The sequence below is a fragment of the Oncorhynchus keta genome, unplaced genomic scaffold, assembly GCF_023373465.1.
Source record: "Oncorhynchus keta strain PuntledgeMale-10-30-2019 unplaced genomic scaffold, Oket_V2 Un_contig_14122_pilon_pilon, whole genome shotgun sequence".
NCBI lineage: Eukaryota > Metazoa > Chordata > Actinopteri > Salmoniformes > Salmonidae > Oncorhynchus > Oncorhynchus keta.
The window spans coordinates 95,721-117,500 of NW_026278559.1; the positions used below are offsets into that span (position 1 = coordinate 95,721).

A 21,780-nucleotide genomic window follows, 5' to 3' on the forward strand; every position below is an offset into this window, starting at 1 on the left:
ACCAAGGTCAGCAGGATAGATTAGGGCAGAATATGCTCATAACGTAGTTATTTGTATAGATGAAAGCAACATATATGAAATGTAACGTTGCATAGTTTTCAGTACACTGGTCATTGAACTCTTCACTGGTCTACGTAGTCTATACTGTAGATGTACACAGTACGTCACTTTACATGAACTAACGGGGTATTACAAAATGAACTCCCATTTCAAGATAGACTGATTTTATGTCAGGAAAATGATTGTTCATCAAAAGGGACCATTTGAAAGAGTTAAGTGCATATTTCACCTCCAAAAACAACGATAAACCTGTAGAAACGATGAATAACTGACTTGTCAATACCATCGTCCACGTAAACATCCCCTCTGTTTGTACAGCAGTCAGATCAAACGAATCATTGACGCCCTTAAAATCAGACATCTGTAAACATTACAAAGAAAAAACAAAGACAAAACAAACAAACACATTTTTTATAGATCCTTCGTCTATTTTATTAATATATATTGTTTTTTTATTCTACCCCTTTTTCAATTACAAATCATTGATTCTGGAGGGATCTGTGTAAATGAAAAGCAACAACCTTCCTCTCATTGATTCTGGAGGGATCTGGAGGGATCTGGAGGGATCTGGAGGGATCTGTGTCAACGAAAAGCAAAAACATTCCTCTCATTGATTCTGGAGGGATCTGTGTAAACGAAAAGCAACAACTTTCCTATCATTGATTCTGGAGGGATCTGGAGGGATCTGTGTAAACGAAAAGCAACAACCTTCCTATCATTGATTCTGGAGGGGATCTGGAGGGATCTGGAGGGATCTGTGTAAATGAAAAGCAACAACCTTCCTCTCATTGATTCTGGAGGGATCTGGAGGGATCTGGAGGGATCTGGAGGGATCTGTGTCAACGAAAAGCAAAAACATTCCTCTCATTGATTCTGGAGGGATCTGTGTAAACGAAAAGCAACAACTTTCCTATCATTGATTCTGGAGGGATCTGGAGGGATCTGGAGGGATCTGGAGGGATCTGTGTCAACGAAAAGCAAAAACATTCCTCTCATTGATTCTGGAGGGATCTGGAGGGATCTGTGTAAACGAAAAGCAACAACCTTCCTCTCATTGATTTTGGAGGGATCTGGAGGGATCTGTGTAAACGAAAAGCAACAACCTTCCTATCATTGATTCTGGAGGGGATCTGGAGGGATCTGGAGGGATCTGTGTAAACGAAAAGCAACAACCTTCCTATCATTGATTCTGGAGGGATCTGGAGGGATCTGGAGGGATCTGGAGGGGTAAATGAAAAACAACAACCTTCCTATCATTGATTCTAGAGGGATCTGGAGGGATCTGGAGGGGTAAACGAAAAGCAACAACCTTCCTATCATTGATTCTGGAGGGATCTGGAGGGATCTGGAGGGATCTGGAGGGGTAAACGAAAAGCAACAACCTTCCTATCATTGATTCTGGAGGGATCTGTGTAAACGAAAAGCAACAACCTTCCTATCATTGATTCTGGAGGGGATCTGTGTAAACGAAAAACAACAACCTTCCTATCATTGATTCTGGAGGGGATCTGGAGGGATCTGGAGGGATCTGTGTAAACGAAAAGCAACAACCTTCCTATCATTGATTCTGGAGGGATCTGTGTCAACGAAAAGCAACAACCTTCCTATCATTGATTCTGGAGGGGATCTGGAGGGATCTGGAGGGATCTGTGTAAACGAAAAGCAACAACCTTCCTATCATTGATTCTGGAGGGATCTGGAGGGATCTGGAGGGATCTGGAGGGGTAAATGAAAAACAACAACCTTCCTATCATTGATTCTAGAGGGATCTGGAGGGATCTGGAGGGGTAAACGAAAAGCAACAACCTTCCTATCATTGATTCTGGAGGGGATCTGTGTAAACGAAAAACAACAACCTTCCTATCATTGATTCTGGAGGGGATCTGGAGGGATCTGGAGGGATCTGTGTAAACGAAAAGCAACAACCTTCCTATCATTGATTCTAGAGGGATCTGGAGGGATCTGGAGGGTAAACGAAAAGCAACAACCTTCCTATCATTGATTCTGGAGGGGATCTGGAGGGATCTGGAGGGATCTGTGTAAACGAAAAGCAACAACCTTCCTATCATTGATTCTGGAGGGATCTGTGTCAACGAAAAGCAACAACCTTCCTATCATTGATTCTGGAGGGATCTGTATAAACGAAAAGCAACAACATTCCTATCATTGATTCAGATATTATCGAAATGATTTAATAACAGTCAAATTATCAGATTTGATTTCTTCTCCATAAGGCAGCAGTGACTCATTAGTAAACAGGACTGTAAACACTAATGCATGGCTTTTCTTTAGTGCAAATGTGTGTTGGGCTGGGCAGTACTGTAGCAGTGTGTTGGGCTGGGCAGTACAGTAGCAGTGTGTTGGGCTGGGCAGTACAGTAGCAGTGTGTTGGGCAGTACAGTAGCAGTGTGTTGGGCTGGGCAGTAACATTGTGTTGGGCTGGGCAGTAGCAGTGTGTTGGGCTGGGCAGTACAGTAGCAGTGTGTTGGGCAGTACAGTAGCAGTGTGTTGGGCTGGGCAGTAACATTGTGTTGGGCTGGGCAGTAGCAGTGTGTTGGGCTGGGCAGTAGCAGTGTGTTGGGCTGGGCAGTAGCAGTGTGTTGGGCTGGGCAGTACAGTAGCAGTGTGTTGGGCTGGGCAGTACAGTAGCAGTGTGTTGGGCTGGACAGTACAGAAGCAGTGTGTTGGGCTGGGCAGTAGCAGTGTGTTGGCAGTACAGTAGCATTGTGTTGGGCTGGGCAGTACAGTAGCAGTGTGTTGGGCTGGGCAGTAGCAGTGTGTTGGGCTGGGCAGTACAGTAGCAGTGTGTTGGGCAGTACAGTAGCAGTGTGTTGGGCTGGGCAGTACAGTAGCAGTGTGTTGGGCTGTACAGTAGCAGTGTGTTGGGCTGGGCAGCAGCAGTGTGTTGGGCAGTACAGTAGCAGTGTGTTGGGCTGGGCAGTACAGTAGCAGTGTGTTGGGCTGGGCAGTAGCAGTGTGTTGGGCAGTACAGTAGCAGTGTGTTGGGCTGGGCAGTACAGTAGCAGTGTGTTGGGCTGGGCAGTAGCAGTGTGTTGGGCCGGGCAGTAGCAGTGTGTTGGGCCGGGCAGTAGCAGTGTGTTGGGCTGGGCAGTAGCAGTGTGTTGGGCAGTACAGTAGCAGTGTGTTGGGCAGTACTGTAGCAGTGTGTTGGGCTGTACAGTAGCAGTGTGTTGGGCTGTACAGTAGCAGTGTGTTGGGCTGGGCAGTAGCAGTGTGTTGGGATGGGCAGCAGCAGTGTGTTGGGCAGTACAGTAGCAGTGTGTTGGGCTGGGCAGTACAGTAGCAGTGTGTTGGGCTGGGCAGTAGCAGTGTGTTGGGCAGTACAGTAGCAGTGTGTTGGGCTGGGCAGTACAGTAGCAGTGTGTTGGGCAGTACAGTAGCAGTGTGTTGGGCTGGGCAGTAGCAGTGTGTTGGGCCGGGCAGTAGCAGTGTGTTGGGCTGGGCAGTAGCAGTGTGTTGGGCAGTACAGTAGCAGTGTGTTGGGCAGTACTGTAGCAGTGTGTTGGGCTGTACAGTAGCAGTGTGTTGGGCTGTACAGTAGCAGTGTGTTGGGCAGTACAGTAGCAGTGTGTTGGGCTGTACAGTAGCAGTGTGTTGGGCAGTACAGTAGCAGTGTGTTGGGCAGTACAGTAGCAGTGTGTTGGGCTGGGCAGTAGCAGTGTGTTGGGCTGGGCAGTACAGTAGCAGTGTGTTGGGCTGGGCAGTACAGTAGCAGTGTGTTGGGCTGGGCAGTACAGTAGCAGTGTGAGGAACAGTGTACTGGCTGAGCAGTGGTGACATTCTGGGTGGTGATCACCTACTGAGTAGTGATCACGTCAGGCTGGGTAACCATGACATCATTCTGGGTAACCATGACATCATTCTGGGTAACCATGACATCATTCTGGGTGGTGATCACCTACTGAGTAGTGATCACGTCAGGCTGGGTAACCATGACATCATTCTGGGTAACCATGACATCATTCTGGGTGGTGATCACCTACTGAGTAGTGATCACGTCAGCCTGGGTAACCATGACATCATTCTGGGTAACCATGACATCATTCTGGGTAACCATGACATCATTCTGGGTGGTGATCACCTACTGAGTAGTGATCACGTCAGCCTGGGTAACCATGACATCATTCTGGGTAACCATGACATCATTCTGGGTAACCATGACATCATTCTGGGTAACCATGACATCATTCTGGGTAACCATGACATCATGCCGGGCCGGCGATGACATCAACACTTGTCTCCCAGTTTGAGAAAGCGCTGTGATTTCTGCTTCACCATCCGATGCTGCCTCTGGGCCGACTGGGCCTGCTCTATGGCCTCACACAGTTTCTACAGAGGAGGAGGAGGAGAGGCCGTTAGGTACTGTGGGTCGAACACACACACACACGCGCACACGCGCACACACACACACACACACACACACACACACACACACACACACACACACACACACACACACACACACACACACACACACACACACATAAAGGTGTATTATCGGGACCTGGGCGGTGGCAGGGTTCTTGAGGTGCAGCACTCTCATGGGTTCCTGTCCATCTCTCTTTTGGAACTTCAGCTTGTTCTGTTCCTGTTGTCAGACAAAGAGATTCAGTCCAATACAACTGGTTCTGTTCCTGTTGTCAGACAAAGAGATTCAGTCCAATACAACTGGTTCTGTTCCTGTTGTCAGACAAAGAGATTCAGTCCAATACAACTGGTTCTGTTCCTGTTGTCAGACAAAGAGATTCAGTCCAATACAACTGGTTCTGTTCCTGTTGTCAGACAAAGAGATTCAGTCCAATACAACTGGTTCTGTTCCTGTTGTCAGACAAAGAGATTCAGTCCAATACAACTGGTTCTGTTCCTATAGATTCAGTCCAATACAACTGGTTCTGTTCCTATAGATTCAGTCCAATACAACTGGTTCTGTTCCTATAGATTCAGTCCAATACAACTGGTTCTGTTCCTGTTGTCAGACAAAGAGATTCAGTCCAATACAACTGGTTCTGTTCCTATAGATTCAGTCCAATACAACTGGTTCTGTTCCTGTAGATTCAGTCCAATACAACTGGTTCTGTTCCTGTAGATTCAGTCCAATACAACTGGTTCTGTTCCTGTAGATTCAGTCCAATACAACTGGTTCTGTTCCTATAGATTCAGTCCAATACAACTGGTTCTGTTCCTATAGATTCAGTCCAATACAACTGGTTCTGTTCCTAGATTCAGTCCAATACAACTGGTTCTGTTCCTGTAGATTCAGTCCAATACAACTGGTTCTGTTCCTGTAGATTCAGTCCAATACAACTGGTTCTGTTCCTATAGATTCAGTCCAATACAACTGGTTCTGTTCCTATAGATTCAGTCCAATACAACTGGTTCTGTTCCTATAGATTCAGTCCAATACAACTGGTTCTGTTCCTGTTGTCAGACAAAGAGATTCAGTCCAATACAACTGGTTCTGTTCCTATAGATTCAGTCCAATACAACTGGTTCTGTTCCTATAGATTCAGTCCAATACAACTGGTTCTGTTCCTATAGATTCAGTCCAATACAACTGGTTCTGTTCCTGTTGTCAGACAAAGAGATTCAGTCCAATACAACTGGTTCTGTTCCTGTTGTCAGACAAAGAGATTCAGTCCAATACAACTGGTTCTGTTCCTATAGATTCAGTCCAATACAACTGGTTCTGTTCCTATAGATTCAGTCCAATACAACTGGTTCTGTTCCTATAGATTCAGTCCAATACAACTGGTTCTGTTCCTGTTGTCAGACAAAGAGATTCAGTCCAATACAACTGGTTCTGTTCCTATAGATTCAGTCCAATACAACTTGTTCTGTTCCTGTTGTCAGACAAAGAGATTCAGTCCAATACAACTGGTTCTGTTCCTGTTGTCAGACAAAGAGATTCAGTCCAATACAACTGGTTCTGTTCCTATAGATTCAGTCCAATACAACTGGTTCTGTTCCTATAGATTCAGTCCAATACAACTGGTTCTGTTCCTATAGATTCAGTCCAATACAACTGGTTCTGTTCCTGTTGTCAGACAAAGAGATTCAGTCCAATACAACTGGTTCTGTTCCTATAGATTCAGTCCAATACAACTGGTTCTGTTCCTGTAGATTCAGTCCAATACAACTGGTTCTGTTCCTGTAGATTCAGTCCAATACAACTGGTTCTGTTCCTGTAGATTCAGTCCAATACAACTGGTTCTGTTCCTATAGATTCAGTCCAATACAACTGGTTCTGTTCCTATAGATTCAGTCCAATACAACTGGTTCTGTTCCTATAGATTCAGTCCAATACAACTGGTTCTGTTCCTGTCGTCAGACAAAGAGATTCAGTCCAATACAACTGGTTCTGTTCCTATAGATTCAGTCCAATACAACTGGTTCTGTTCCTATAGATTCAGTCCAATACAACTGGTTCTGTTCCTAAAGATTCAGTCCAATACAACTGGTTCTGTTCCTGTCGTCAGACAAAGAGATTCAGTCCAATACAACTGGTTCTGTTCCTATAGATTCAGTCCAATACAACTGGTTCTGTTCCTATAGATTCAGTCCAATACAACTGGTTCTGTTCCTATAGATTCAGTCCAATACAACTTGTTCTGTTCCTATAGATTCAGTCCAATACAACTGGTTCTGTTCCTATAGATTCAGTCCAATACAACTGGTTCTGTTCCTGTCGTCAGACAAAGAGATTCAGTCCAATACAACTGGTCCAATACAACTGGTTCTGTTCCAGACAAAGAGATTCAGTCCAATACAACTGGTTCTGTTCCTATAGATTCAGTCCAATACAACTGGTTCTGTTCCTAGAGATTCAGTCCAATACAACTGGTTCTGTTCCTAGAGATTCAGTCCAATACAACTGGTTCTGTTCCTATAGATTCAGTCCAATACAACTGGTTCTGTTCCTATAGATTCAGTCCAATACAACTGGTTCTGTTCCTATAGATTCAGTCCAATACAACTGGTTCTGTTCCTATAGATTCAGTCCAATACAACTGGTTCTGTTCCTGTCGTCAGACAAAGAGATTCAGTCCAATACAACTGGTTCTGTTCCTATAGATTCAGTCCAATACAACTGGTTCTGTTCCTATAGATTCAGTCCAATACAACTGGTTCTGTTCCTATAGATTCAGTCCAATACAACTGGTTCTGTTCCTATAGATTCAGTCCAATACAACTTGTTCTGTTCCTGTTGTCAGACAAAGAGATTCAGTCCAATACAACTGGTTCTGTTCCTGTTGTCAGACAAAGAGATTCAGTCCAATACAACTGGTTCTGTTCCTATAGATTCAGTCCAATACAACTGGTTCTGTTCATATAGATTCAGTCCAATACAACTGGTTCTGTTCCTGTTGTCAGACAAAGAGATTCAGTCCAATTCAACTGGTTCTGTTCCTATAGATTCAGTCCAATACAACTGGTTCTGTTCCTATAGATTCAGTCCAATACAACTGGTTCTGTTCCTATAGATTCAGTCCAATACAACTGGTTCTGTTCCTATAGATTCAGTCCAATACAACTGGTTCTGTTCCTATAGATTCAGTCCAATACAACTGGTTCTGTTCCTATAGATTCAGTCCAATTCAACTGGTTCTGTTCCTATAGATTCAGTCCAATACAACTGGTTCTGTTCCTATAGATTCAGTCCAATACAACTGGTTCTGTTCCTATAGATTCAGTCCAATACAACTGGTTCTGTTCCTATAGATTCAGTCCAATTCAACTGGTTCTGTTCCTATAGATTCAGTCCAATACAACTGGTTCTGTTCCTATAGATTCAGTCCAATACAACTGGTTCTGTTCCTGTAGATTCAGTCCAATACAACTGGTTCTGTTCCTATAGATTCAGTCCAATACAACTGGTTCTGTTCCTGTCATCAGACAAAGAGATTCAGTCCAATACAACTGGTTCTGTTCCTATAGATTCAGTCCAATACAACTGGTTCTGTTCCTATAGATTCAGTCCAATACAACTGGTTCTGTTCCTATAGATTCAGTCCAATACAACTGGTTCTGTTCCTGTCATCAGACAAAGAGATTCAGTCCAATACAACTGGTTCTGTTCATGTCGTCAGACAAAGAGATTCAGTCCAATACAACTGGTTCTGTTCCTATAGATTCAGTCCAATACAACTGGTTCTGTTCCTATAGATTCAGTCCAATACAACTGGTTCTGTTCCTATAGATTCAGTCCAATACAACTGGTTCTGTTCCTATAGATTCAGTCCAATTCAACTGGTTCTGTTCCTATAGATTCAGTCCAATACAACTTGTTCTGTTCCTATAGATTCAGTCCAATACAACTGGTTCTGTTCCTATAGATTCAGTCCAATACAACTGGTTCTGTTCCTATAGATTCAGTCCAATTCAACTGGTTCTGTTCCTATAGATTCAGTCCAATACAACTTGTTCTGTTCCTGTTGTCAGACAAAGAGATTCAGTCCAATACAACTGGTTCTGTTCCTGTTGTCAGACAAATAGATTCAGTCCAATACAACTGGTTCTGTTCCTATAGATTCAGTCCAATACAACTGGTTCTGTTCCTGTCATCAGACAAAGAGATTCAGTCCAATACAACTGGTTCTGTTCATGTCTGGTTCTGTTCAGACAAAGAGATTCAGTCCAATACAACTGGTTCTGTTCCTATAGATTCAGTCCAATACAACTGGTTCTGTTCCTATAGATTCAGTCCAATACAACTGGTTCTGTTCTATAGATTCAGTCCAATACAACTGGTTCTGTTCCCATAGATTCAGTCCAATACAACTGGTTCTGTTCCTATAGATTCAGTCCAATACAACTGGTTCTGTTCCTATAGATTCAGTCCAATACAACTGGTTCTGTTCCTGTCATCAGACAAAGAGATTCAGTCCAATACAACTGGTTCTGTTCCTATAGATTCAGTCCAATACAACTGGTTCTGTTCCTATAGATTCAGTCCAATACAACTGGTTCTGTTCCTATAGATTCAGTCCAATACAACTGGTTCTGTTCCTATAGATTCAGTCCAATACAACTGGTTCTGTTCCTGTCATCAGACAAAGAGATTCAGTCCAATACAACTGGTTCTGTTCCTATAGATTCAGTCCAATACAACTGGTTCTGTTCCTATAGATTCAGTCCAATACAACTGGTTCTGTTCCTATAGATTCAGTCCAATACAACTGGTTCTGTTCCTATAGATTCAGTCCAATACAACTGGTTCTGTTCCTATAGATTCAGTCCAATACAACTGGTTCTGTTCCTATAGATTCAGTCCAATACAACTGGTTCTGTTCTATAGATTCAGTCCAATACAACTGGTTCTGTTCCTATAGATTCAGTTCAACTGGTTCTGTTCCTATAGATTCAGTCCAATACAACTGGTTCTGTTCCTATAGATTCAGTCCAATACAACTGGTTCTGTTCCTATAGATTCAGTCCAATACAACTGGTTCTGTTCCTATAGATTCAGTCCAATACAACTGGTTCTGTTCCTATAGATTCAGTCCAATACAACTGGTTCTGTTCCTATAGATTCAGTCCAATACAACTGGTTCTGTTCCTATAGATTCAGTCCAATACAACTGGTTCTGTTCCTATAGATTCAGTCCAATACAACTGGTTCTGTTCCTGTAGATTCAGTCCAATACAACTGGTTCTGTTCCTATAGATTCAGTCCAATACAACTGGTTCTGTTCATGTCGTCAGACAAAGAGATTCAGTCCAATACAACTGGTTCTGTTCCTATAGATTCAGTCCAATACAACTGGTTCTGTTCCTATAGATTCAGTCCAATACAACTGGTTCTGTTCCTATAGATTCAGTCCAATACAACTGGTTCTGTTCCTGTCATCAGACAAAGAGATTCAGTCCAATACAACTGGTTCTGTTCATGTCATCAGACAAAGAGATTCAGTCCAATACAACTGGTTCTGTTCCTCAGACAAAGAGATTCAGTCCAATACAACTGGTTCTGTTCCTATAGATTCAGTCCAATACAACTGGTTCTGTTCCTATAGATTCAGTCCAATACAACTGGTTCTGTTCCTATAGATTCAGTCCAATTCAACTGGTTCTGTTCCTATAGATTCAGTCCAATTCAACTGGTTCTGTTCCTATAGATTCAGTCCAATACAACTGGTTCTGTTCCTATAGATTCAGTCCAATACAACTGGTTCTGTTCCTATAGATTCAGTCCAATACAACTGGTTCTGTTCCTATAGATTCAGTCCAATACAACTGGTTCTGTTCCTGTATCAGACAAAGAGATTCAGTCCAATACAACTGGTTCTGTTCCTATAGATTCAGTCCAATACAACTGGTTCTGTTCCTATAGATTCAGTCCAATACAACTGGTTCTGTTCCTGTTGTCAGACAAAGAGATTCAGTCCAATACAACTGGTTCTGTTCCTGTTGTCAGACAAAGAGATTCAGTCCAATACAACTGGTTCTGTTCCTGTTGTCAGACAAAGAGATTCAGTCCAATACAACTGGTTCTGTTCCTATAGATTCAGTCCAATACAACTGGTTCTGTTCCTATAGATTCAGTCCAATACAACTGGTTCTGTTCCTATAGATTCAGTCCAATACAACTGGTTCTGTTCCTATAGATTCAGTCCAATACAACTGGTTCTGTTCCTATAGATTCAGTCCAATACAACTGGTTCTGTTCCTATAGATTCAGTCCAATACAACTGGTTCTGTTCCTGTTGTCAGACAAAGAGATTCAGTCCAATACAACTGGTTCTGTTCCTATAGATTCAGTCAATACAACTGGTTCTGTTCCTATAGATTCAGTCCAATACAACTGGTTCTGTTCCTATAGATTCAGTCCAATACAACTGGTTCTGTTCCTATAGATTCAGTCCAATACAACTGGTTCTGTTCCTGTCATCAGACAAAGAGATTCAGTCCAATACAACTGGTTCTGTTCCTATAGATTCAGTCCAATACAACTGGTTCTGTTCCTATAGATTCAGTCCAATACAACTGGTTCTGTTCCTATAGATTCAGTCCAATACAACTGGTTCTGTTCCTATAGATTCAGTCCAATACAACTGGTTCTGTTCCTGTCGTCAGACAAAGAGATTCAGTCCAATACAACTGGTTCTGTTCCTATAGATTCAGTCCAATACAACTGGTTCTGTTCCTATAGATTCAGTCCAATACAACTGGTTCTGTTCCTATAGATTCAGTCCAATACAACTGGTTCTGTTCCTATAGATTCAGTCCAATACAACTGGTTCTGTTCCTATAGATTCAGTCCAATACAACTGGTTCTGTTCCTATAGATTCAGTCCAATACAACTGGTTCTGTTCCTATAGATTCAGTCCAATACAACTGGTTCTGTTCCTATAGATTCAGTCCAATACAACTGGTTCTGTTCCTATAGATTCAGTCCAATACAACTGGTTCTGTTCCTATAGATTCAGTCCAATACAACTGGTTCTGTTCCTATAGATTCAGTCCAATACAAATAGATTCAGTCCAATACAACTGGTTCTGTTCCTATAGATTCAGTCCAATTCAAAGAGATTCAGTCCAATACAACTGGTTCTGTTCCTATAGATTCAGTCCAACAACTGGTTCTGTTCCTATAGATTCAGTCCAATACAACTGGTTCTGTTCCTATAGATTCAGTCCAATACAACTGGTTCTGTTCCTGTTGTCAGACAAAGAGATTCAGTCCAATACAACTGGTTCTGTTCCTATAGATTCAGTCCAATACAACTGGTTCTGTTCCTATAGATTCAGTCCAATACAACTGGTTCTGTTCCTATAGATTCAGTCCAATACAACTGGTTCTGTTCCTATAGATTCAGTCCAATACAACTGGTTCTGTTCCTATAGATTCAGTCCAATACAACTGGTTCTGTTCCTATAGATTCAGTCCAATACAACTGGTTCTGTTCCTATAGATTCAGTCCAATACAACTGGTTCTGTTCCTATAGATTCAGTCCAATACAACTGGTTCTGTTCCTATAGATTCAGTCCAATGTTCTGTTCCTGTTGTCAGACAAAGAGATTCAGTCCAATACAACTGGTTCTGTTCCTATAGATTCAGTCCAATACAACTGGTTCTGTTCCTATAGATTCAGTCCAATACAACTGGTTCTGTTCCTATAGATTCAGTCCAATACAACTGGTTCTGTTCCTATAGATTCAGTCCAATACAACTGGTTCTGTTCCTATAGATTCAGTCCAATACAACTGGTTCTGTTCCTATAGATTCAGTCCAATACAACTGGTTCTGTTCCTATAGATACAACTGGTTCTGTTCCTATAGATTCAGTCCAATACAACTGGTTCTGTTCCTATAGATTCAGTCCAATACAACTGGTTCTGTTCCTATAGATTCAGTCCAATACAACTGGTTCTGTTCCTATAGATTCAGTCCAATACAACTGGTTCTGTTCCTATAGATTCAGTCCAATACAACTGGTTCTGTTCCTATAGATTCAGTCCAATACAACTGGTTCTGTTCCTATAGATTCAGTCCAATACAACTGGTTCTGTTCCTATAGACCTACAAAGAGATTCAGTCCAATACAACTGGTTCTGTTCCTATAGATTCAGTCCAATACAACTGGTTCTGTTCCTGTCATCAATCAGACAAAGAGATTCAGTCCAATACAACACTTAAGGAGATAAGGACGCGAGTAACTAAGTAAGTGAGCGAGTGAATTTTAAAATAGTTCCGACTGGACCCAAGGATGTTATTTAACGTGTCAGGCAGACCTTGCAGTAGATCATCAGGTCTCCTCCTTCCACGTACGGAGGCCTTGAGAAATGCTCAAACAGACACTCCCACTCCTTGTTGAAGTGTCCCACAAACTCCACCTCCTTCACACACATCACTCTCCTGTAGGAGGAGAAGAGATGTCGCGGGGGCAGGAAGGTTGATAACGGGTGAATATACATGACACAACCTCAATATTACAATAATTCTACTTCATCGACAGTAACGTTAATTCATACACAATGAACTGTTTAATGAATATGTAGATACTGTAGATATACTCTATATCGTATCCGTCTGTCTATCTACAGTACCAGTCAAAAGTTTTGGAGACACCTACTCATTCTAGTTTTTTAAAACAATTTTCTACATTGTAGAATTTTAGTGAAGACATAAAACGATGAAATAACTTTTTGGTTACTACATGATTCCATATGTGTTATCAAAGTAGCCACCCCTTCGCCTTGATTACAGCTTTGCACACTCTTGGCATTCTCTCAACCAGCTTCATGAGGTAGTCACCTGGAATGCATTTCAATAAACAGGTGTGCCTTGTTAAAAGTACATTTGTGGAATTTCTTTCCTTCTTAATGCGGTTGAGCCAATCAGTTGTGATGTGACATGGTAGGGGTGGTATACAGGAGATAGCCCTATTTGGTAAAATACCAAGTCCATATTATGGCAAGAACAGCTCAAATAAGCAAAGAGAAATGACAGTCCATCATTACTTTAAGACATGAAGGTCAGTCAATGAGGAAAATGTCAAGAACTTTGATAGTTTCTTCAAGTGCCGTCGCAAAAACCATCAAGCGCTATGATGAAACTGGCTCTCGTGAGGACCGCCACAGGAAAGGAAGACCCAGTGTTACCTCTGCTGCAGAGGATAAGTTCATTAAAGTTACCAGCCTCAGATTGCAGCCCAAATAAATGCTTCACAGAGTTCAAGTAACAGACACATCTCAACATCAACTGTTCAGAGCAGACTGTGTGAATCAGACCTCCATGGTCAATTTGCTGCTATGAAACCCACTACTAAAGGACACCAATAACAAGAAGAAACTTGCTTGGGTCTAGAAACATGAGCAATGGACATTAGACTGGTAGAAATCTGTCCTGATGAGTCCGAATATGAGATTTTCGGTTCCAACCGCAATGTCTTCGTAAGATGCAGAGGTGGTGAATGGATGATCTCCGCATGTGGGAACTCCTGCAAGACTGTTGGAAAAGCATTCCAGGTGAAGCTGGTTGAGAGAATGCCAAGAGTGTGCAAAGCTGTCATCAAGGCAAAGGGTGGCTACTTTGAAGAATCTCAAATATATTTATTTATTTAACACTTTTTGGAGGTTACTACATGATTCCATATGTGTTATTTCATAGTTTTGATGTCTTCACTATTATTCTGCAATGTAGAAAATAGTTGAAAATAAAGAAAAACCCTGGAATGAGTAGTTGTGTCCAAACGTTTGACTGGTCCTGTAGTTTTACACACATTCGGAAAGTATTCAGACCCCTTCCCTTTTCCACAATTTGTTACGTTACCTTAGTCTAAAATGGATTAAATACTTTTTTCCCCCTCATCAATCTAAACACAATACCCAAAGACAAAGCTAAAACAGGTTTTTACAAAATGTTGCTAATTTATTACAAATTAAAAAACTGAAATACCCTATTAACATAACGAATTCAGACCCTTTGCTATGAGACTCAAAATTGAGCTCAGGTGCATCCTGTTTCCATTGATCATCCTTGAGATGTTTCTACAACTTGATTGGAGGCCACCTGTGGTAAATTACATTGATTGGACCATGATGTGTTGTGTGTGTCTTTCCAAATCATATCCAATCAAATTGAATTTACCACAGGTGGCCTCCAATGAGGTTGTAGAAACATCTCAAGGATGATCAATGGAAACAGGATGCACCTGAGCTCAATTTCAATTCTCATAGCAAAGGGTCTGAATAGTTATGTAAAGCAAAGGGTCTGAATACCTACATACATAAGGTATTTATATTTATTTATTTGTAATACATTTGCAAAAATGTCTACAAACCTGTTTTCAATTTGTCATTATAGGGTATTGTGATGCCATTATGGGGTATTGTGATGTCATTATAGGGTATTGTGATGCCATTATGGGGTATTGTGATGTCATTATAGGGTATTGTGATGCCATTATAGGGTATTGTGATGCCATTATAGGGTATTGTGATGCCATTATGGGGTATTGTGATGTCATTATGGGGTATTGTGATGTCATTTTAGGGTATTGTGATGCCATTATGGGGTATTGTGATGCCATTATGGGGTATTGTGATGTCATTATGGGGTATTGTGATGTCATTATGGGTTATTGTGATGTCATTATGGGGTATTGTGATGTCATTATGGGTTATTGTGATGTCATTATGGGGTATTGTGATGTCATTATGGGGTATTGTGTGTAGATTGATGATAATTTGTATTTATTTAATCCATTTTAGAATTAAAGTAACAAAAATGTGGAAAAAAAGTCAAGGGGTCTGAATACTTTCCTTGAACGCACAATTTGTTAAAAAAGACCTTTTCAGGTAAAGTGTCTTCCCAAACCAGTATCTCCAATATACAAACACAAAATGTCTACCCCTGAGGCACGAGTTACGTTGAACTGAAGTTTCCCATAATGTACCTGTTGGTCACTATGACGTTGGTCTTCCTGTGTCCAGGGTACAAACAGTGTTCTCTGAAGATCTCTCCTTCCAGCTGCTTGATCTCTGACCTCTGAAGGAGCAGTGTCCATGTGTGAAAACATACAAATACATGAGCCGTGTTCGAATACCCATACTACCATACTGTATACTACATACTTAATGAGTATATACTATATACTATTAGTTCACTGCTGTGTTCGAATACCCATACTACCATACTGTATACTACCTACTTAATGAGTATATACTATATACTATTAGTTCACTGCTGTGTTCGAATACCCATACTACCATACTGTATACTACCTACTTAATGAGTATATACTATATACTATTAGTTCAATGCTATGTTCGAATACCCATACTACCATACTGTATACTACCTACTTAATGAGTATATACTATATACTATTAGTTCACTGCTGTGTTTGAATACCCATATTACCATACTGTATACTACATACTTAATGAGTATATACTATATACTATTAGTTCACTGCTGTGTTCGAATACCCATACTACCATACTGTATACTACCTACTTAATGAGTATATACTATATACTATTAGTTCAATGCTATGTTCGAATACCCATACTACCATACTGTATACTACCTACTTAATGAGTATATACTATATACTATTAGTTCACTGCTGTGTTTGAATACCCATATTACCATACTGTATACTACATACTTAATGAGTATATACTATATACTATTAGTTTACTGCTGTGTTCGAATACCCATACTACCATACTGTATACTACCTACTTAATGAGTATATACTATATACTATTAGTTCAATGCTATGTTCGAATACCCATACTACCATACTGTATACTACCTACTTAATGAGTATATACTATATACTATTAGTTCACTGCTGTGTTTGAATACCCATATTACCATACTGTATACTACATACTTAATGAGTATATACTATATACTATTAGTTTACTGCTGTGTTCGAATACCCATACTACTATACTGTATACTACCTACTTAATGAGTATATACTATATACTATTAGTTCACTGCTGTGTTCGAATACCCACACTACCATACTGTACACTACATACTTAATGAGTATATACTATATACTATTAGTTCAATGCTATGTTCGAATACCCATACTACCATACTGTATACTACCTACTTAATGAGTATATACTATATACTATTAGTTTACTGCTGTGTTCGAATACCCATACTACCATACTGTATACTACATACTTAATGAGTATATACTATTAGTTCACTGCTGTGTTCTAATACCCATACTACCATACTGTATACTACATACTTAATGAGTATATACTATTAGTTCACTGCTGTGTTCTAATACCCATACTACCATACTGTATACTACATACTTAATGAGTATATACTATATACTATTAGTTCACTGCTGTGTTCGAATACCCATACTACCATACTTTATACTACCTACTTAATGAGTATATACTATATACTATTAGTTCACTGCTGTGTTCTAATACCCATACTACCATACTGTATACTACATACTTAATGAGTATATACTATTAGTTCAATGCTATGTTCGAATACCCATACTACCATACTGTATACTACCTACTTAATGAGTATATACTATATACTATTAGTTTACTGCTGTGTTCGAATACCCATACTACTATACTGTATACTACCTACTTAATGAGTATATACTATATACTATTAGTTCACTGCTGTGTTCGAATACCCACACTACCATACTGTACACTACATACTTAATGAGTATATACTATTAGTTCACTGCTGTGTTCTAATACCCACACTACCATACTGTATACTACATACTTAATGAGTATATACTATTAGTTCACTGCTGTGTTCTAATACCCACACTAACATACTGTATACTACCTACTTAATGAGTATATACTATATACTATTAGTTTACTGCTGTGTTCGAATACCCATACTACTATACTGTATACTACATACTTAATGAGTATATACTATTAGTTCACTGCTGTGTTCGAATACCCATACTACCATACTGTATACTACATACTTAATGAGTATATACTATATACTATTAGTTCACTGCTGTGTTCTAATACCCACACTAACATACTGTATACTACCTACTTAATGAGTATATACTATTAGTCCACTGCTGTGTTCGAATACCCACACTAACATACTGTATACTACCTACTTAATGAGTATATACTATATACTATTAGTTTACTGCTGTGTTCGAATACCCATACTACCATACTGTATACTACATACTTAATGAGTATATACTATATACTATTAGTTCACTGCTGTGTTCTAATACCCATACTACCATACTTTACACTACATACTTAATGAGTATATACTATTAGTTCACTTTAGTATACTGTAAACCAAACGGTATCGTTTCAGTTGAGCGTACTAGAGCGTCGCCTGTCTACCCGGAAGTTGACGCTGTTGCTATGCAACCGCGTGCTAGCTTGTTAGCATAACAAGTGACTAGCTAAACATTTGACGATTTCGGGTGTGTGTTTGTAAAATTCAAATCTGGAGTCAAATCCAGAGCGTTGCCAGATTGTCTGCTGAGTGCACACGAGGAGTAGGGTTGATCCCAGCGTTCAGAATGCACACGAGGAGTAGGGTTGATCCCAGCGTTCAGAATGCACACGATGAGTAGGGTTGATCTGAGCGCTCAGAGTGCACACGAGGAGTAGGGTTGATCTGAGCGCTCAGAGTGCACACGAGGAGTAGGGTTGATCTGAGCGTTCAGAATGCACACGATGAGTAGGGTTGATCCCAGCGTTCAGAATGCACACGATGAGTAGGGTTGATCTGAGCGTTCAGAATGCACACGATGAGTAGGGTTGATCTGAACGTTCAGAATGCACACGATGAGTAGGGTTGATCTGAGCGTTCAGAATGCACACAATGAGTAGGGTTGATCAGAGCGTTCAGAATGCACACGAAGAGTAGGGTTGATCAGAGCGTTCAGAATGCACACGAGGAGTAGGGTTGATCTGAGCGTTCAGAATGCACACGATGAGTAGGGTTGATCTGAGCGTTCAGAATGCACACGATGAGTAGGGTTGATCTGAGCGTTCAGAATGCACACGATGAGTAGGGTTGATCTGAGCGTTCAGAATGCACACGATGAGTAGGGTTGATCTGAGCGTTCAGAATGCACACGATGAGTAGGGTTGATCTGAAGCTCAGAATGCACAGACGATCTGAGCGCTCAGAATGCACACGATGAGTAGGGTTGATCTGAACGTTCAGAATGCACACGATGAGTAGGTTGATCTGAACGCTCAGAATGCACACGATGAGTAGGGTTGATCTGAGCGTTCAGAATGCACACGATGAGTAGGGTTGATCTGAGCGTTCAGAATGCACACGATGAGTAGGGTTGATCTGAGCGTTCAGAATGCACACGATGAGTAGGGTTGATAAGAGCGTTCAGAATGCACGCGAGGAGTAGGGTTGATCCCAGCGCTCAGAGTGCACACGATGAGTAGGATTGATCTGAGCGTTCAGAATGCACACGATGAGTAGGGTTGATCTGAGCGTTCAGAATGCACACGAGGAGTAGGGTTGATCCCAGCGTTCAGAGTGCACACGAGGAGTAGGGTTGATCCCAGCGTTCAGAATGCACACGATGAGTAGGGCTGATCTGAGCGTTCAGAATGCACACGATGAATAGGGTTGATCTGAGTGTGCACACGATGAGTAGGGTTGATCTGAGCGTTCAGAATGCACACGAGGAGTAGGGTTGATCTGAGCGTTCAGAATGCACACGAGGAGTAGGGTTGATCCGAGCGTTCAGAATGCACGCGAGGAGTAGGGTTGATCCGAGCGTTCAGAGTGCACGCGAGGAGTAGGGTTGATCCGAGCGTTCAGAGTGCAACAGGAGTAGGGTTGATCCGAGCCTCAGAGTGCACGCGCTGGGAGTATCCAGGCACTTGATCTGAGCGTTCTGGAGTGCACGCGAGGAGTGGTTGATCCGAGCGTTCAGAGTGCACCCGAGGAGTAACTGATCCGAGCGCCCGTCAGAGTGCACGCGAGGAGTAGGGTTGATCCGAGCGTCCTCAGAATGCACACGATGAGTAGGGTTGATCTGAGCGCTCAGAGTGCACGCGAGGAGTAGGGTTGATCCGAGCGCTCAGAATGCACGCGAGGAGTAGGGTTGATCTGAGCGCTCAGAGTGCACGCGAGGAGTAGGGTTGATCCGAGCGCTCAGAATGCACGCGAGGAGTAGGGTTGATCCCAGCGCTCAGAATGCACGCGAGGAGTAGGGTTGATCCCAGCGCTCAGAATGCACGCGAGGAGTAGGGTTGATCTGAGCGCTCAGAGTGCACGCGAGGAGTAGGGTTGATCCGAGCGTTCAGAATGCACACGATGAGTAGGGTTGATCTGAGCATTCAGAATGCACACGATGAGTAGGGTTGATCCGAGCGTTCAGAATGCACGCGAGGAGTAGGACTGATCCCAGCGCTCAGAATGCACGCGAGGAGTAGGGTTGATCCCAGCGCTCAGAATGCAAATGTAATGTAGGAGTAGGGTTGATCCGAGGGCGTTCAGAGTGCACGCGAGGAGTAGGGTTGATCCGAGCGTTCAGAGTGCACGCGAGGAGTAGGGTTGATCCGAGCGTTCAGAGTGCACGCGAGGAGTAGGGTTGATCCCAGCGCTCAGAATGCACGCGAGGAGTAGGGTTGATCCCAGCGCTCAGAATGCACGCGAGGAGTAGGGTTGATCCAAGCGTTCAGAATGCACGCGAGGAGTAGGGTTGATCCGAGCGTTCAGAATGCACGCGAGGAGTAGGGTTGATCCCAGCGCTCAGAATGCACGCGAGGAGTAGGGTTGATCCAAGCGTTCAGTGTGCACGCGAGGAGTAGGGTTGATCCCAGCGTTCAGAATGCACGCGAGGAGTAGGGTTGATCCCAGCGCTCAGAATGCACGCGAGGAGTAGGGTTGAACCGAGCGTTCAGAGTGCACGCGAGGAGTAGGGTTGATCCCAGTGTGCACGCGAGGAGTAGGGTTGATCCCAGTGTGCACGCGAGGAGTAGGGTTGATCCCAGTGTGCACGCGAGGAGTAGGGTTGATCCCAGTGTGCACGCGAGGAATAGGGTTGATCCCAGTGTGCACGCGAGGAGTAGGGTTGATCCCAGTGTGCACGCGAGGAGTAGGGTTGATCCCAGTGTGCACGCGAGGAGTAGGGTTGATCCCAGCGTTCAGAGTGCACGCGAGGAGTAGGGTTGATCCGAGCATTCAGAGTGCACGCGAGGAGTAGGGTTGATCCCAGTGTGCACGCGAGGAGTAGGGTTGATCCCAGTGTGCACGCGAGGAGTAGGGTTGATCCCAGTGTCCACGCGAGGAGTAGGGTTGATCCCAGTGTGCACGCGAGGAGTAGGGTTGATCCGAGCGTTCAGAATGCACGCGAGGAGTAGGGTTGATAAGAGCGTTCAGAATGCACGCGAGGAGTAGGGTTGATAAGAGCGTTCAGAATGCACGCGAGGAATAGGGTTGATCCCAGTGTGCACGCGAGGAGTAGGGTTGATCCCAGTGTGCACGCGAGGAGTAGGGTTGATCCCAGTGTCCACGCGAGGAGTAGGGTTGATCCCAGTGTGCACGCGAGGAGTAGGGTTGATCCCAGTGTGCACGCGAGGAATAGGGTTGATCCCAGTGTGCACGCGAGGAGTAGGGTTGATCCCAGTGTCCACGCGAGGAGTAGGGTTGATCCCAGTGTGCACGCGAGGAATAGGGTTGATCCCAGTGTGCACGCGAGGAGTAGGGTAGATCCCAGTGTGCACGCGAGGAGTAGGGTTGATCCCAGTGTGCACGCGAGGAATAGGGTTGATCCCAGTGTGCACGCGAGGAGTAGGGTTGATCCCAGTGTCCACGCGAGGAGTAGGGTTGATCCCAGTGTCCACGCGAGGAGTAGGGTTGATCCCAGTGTGCACGCGAGGAGTAGGGTTGATCCCAGTGTGCACGCGAGGAATAGGGTTGATCCCAGTGTGCACGCGAGGAGTAGGGTAGATCCCAGTGTGCACGCGAGGAGTAGGGTTGATCCCAGTGTGCACGCGAGGAATAGGGTTGATCCCAGTGTGCACGCGAGGTATAGGGTTGATCCCAGTGTGCACGCGAGGAGTAGGGTTGATCCCAGTGTCCACGCGAGGAGTAGGGTTGATCCCAGTGTCCACGCGAGGAGTAGGGTTGATCCCAGTGTCCACGCGAGGAATAGGGTTGATCCCAGTGTGCACGCGAGGAGTAGGGTTGATCCCAGTGTCCACG

General features: G+C 43.0%; 1 protein-coding gene across 1 annotated transcript; it reads right to left on the minus strand.

Moving 5' to 3' along the window:
- Positions 1-3,721: 3,721 nt before the first annotated feature.
- Positions 3,722-15,630, minus strand: LOC127918412 (intermembrane lipid transfer protein VPS13C-like). Its single transcript, XM_052501680.1, has 4 exons — positions 15,482-15,630; positions 12,816-12,939; positions 4,586-4,669; positions 3,722-4,410 (listed from the first exon to the last, which is right to left on the minus strand). Exons 2-4 carry the CDS (start codon positions 12,930-12,932, stop codon positions 4,309-4,311), a joined length of 303 nt encoding a protein of 100 aa, XP_052357640.1. The 5' UTR covers positions 12,933-12,939; positions 15,482-15,630; the 3' UTR covers positions 3,722-4,308.
- Between the last annotated feature and the right edge of the window lie 6,150 nt (positions 15,631-21,780).

What these genes read in the sequence shown, in the direction of transcription:
- LOC127918412 (XM_052501680.1), bottom strand. Translation starts at nt 12,932, where the DNA reads ATGTGTGTGAAGGAGGTGGAGTTTGTGGGACACTTCAACAAGGAGTGG. An exon ending in ACCTGATGATCTACTGCAAG is followed by an intron (nt 4,670 to 12,815) that starts GTCTGCCTGACA and finishes GTCTGACAACAG; the next exon opens with GAACAGAACAAGCTGAAGTT. An exon ending in AGAACCCTGCCACCGCCCAG is followed by an intron (nt 4,411 to 4,585) that starts GTCCCGATAATA and finishes CCTCCTCTGTAG; the next exon opens with AAACTGTGTGAGGCCATAGA.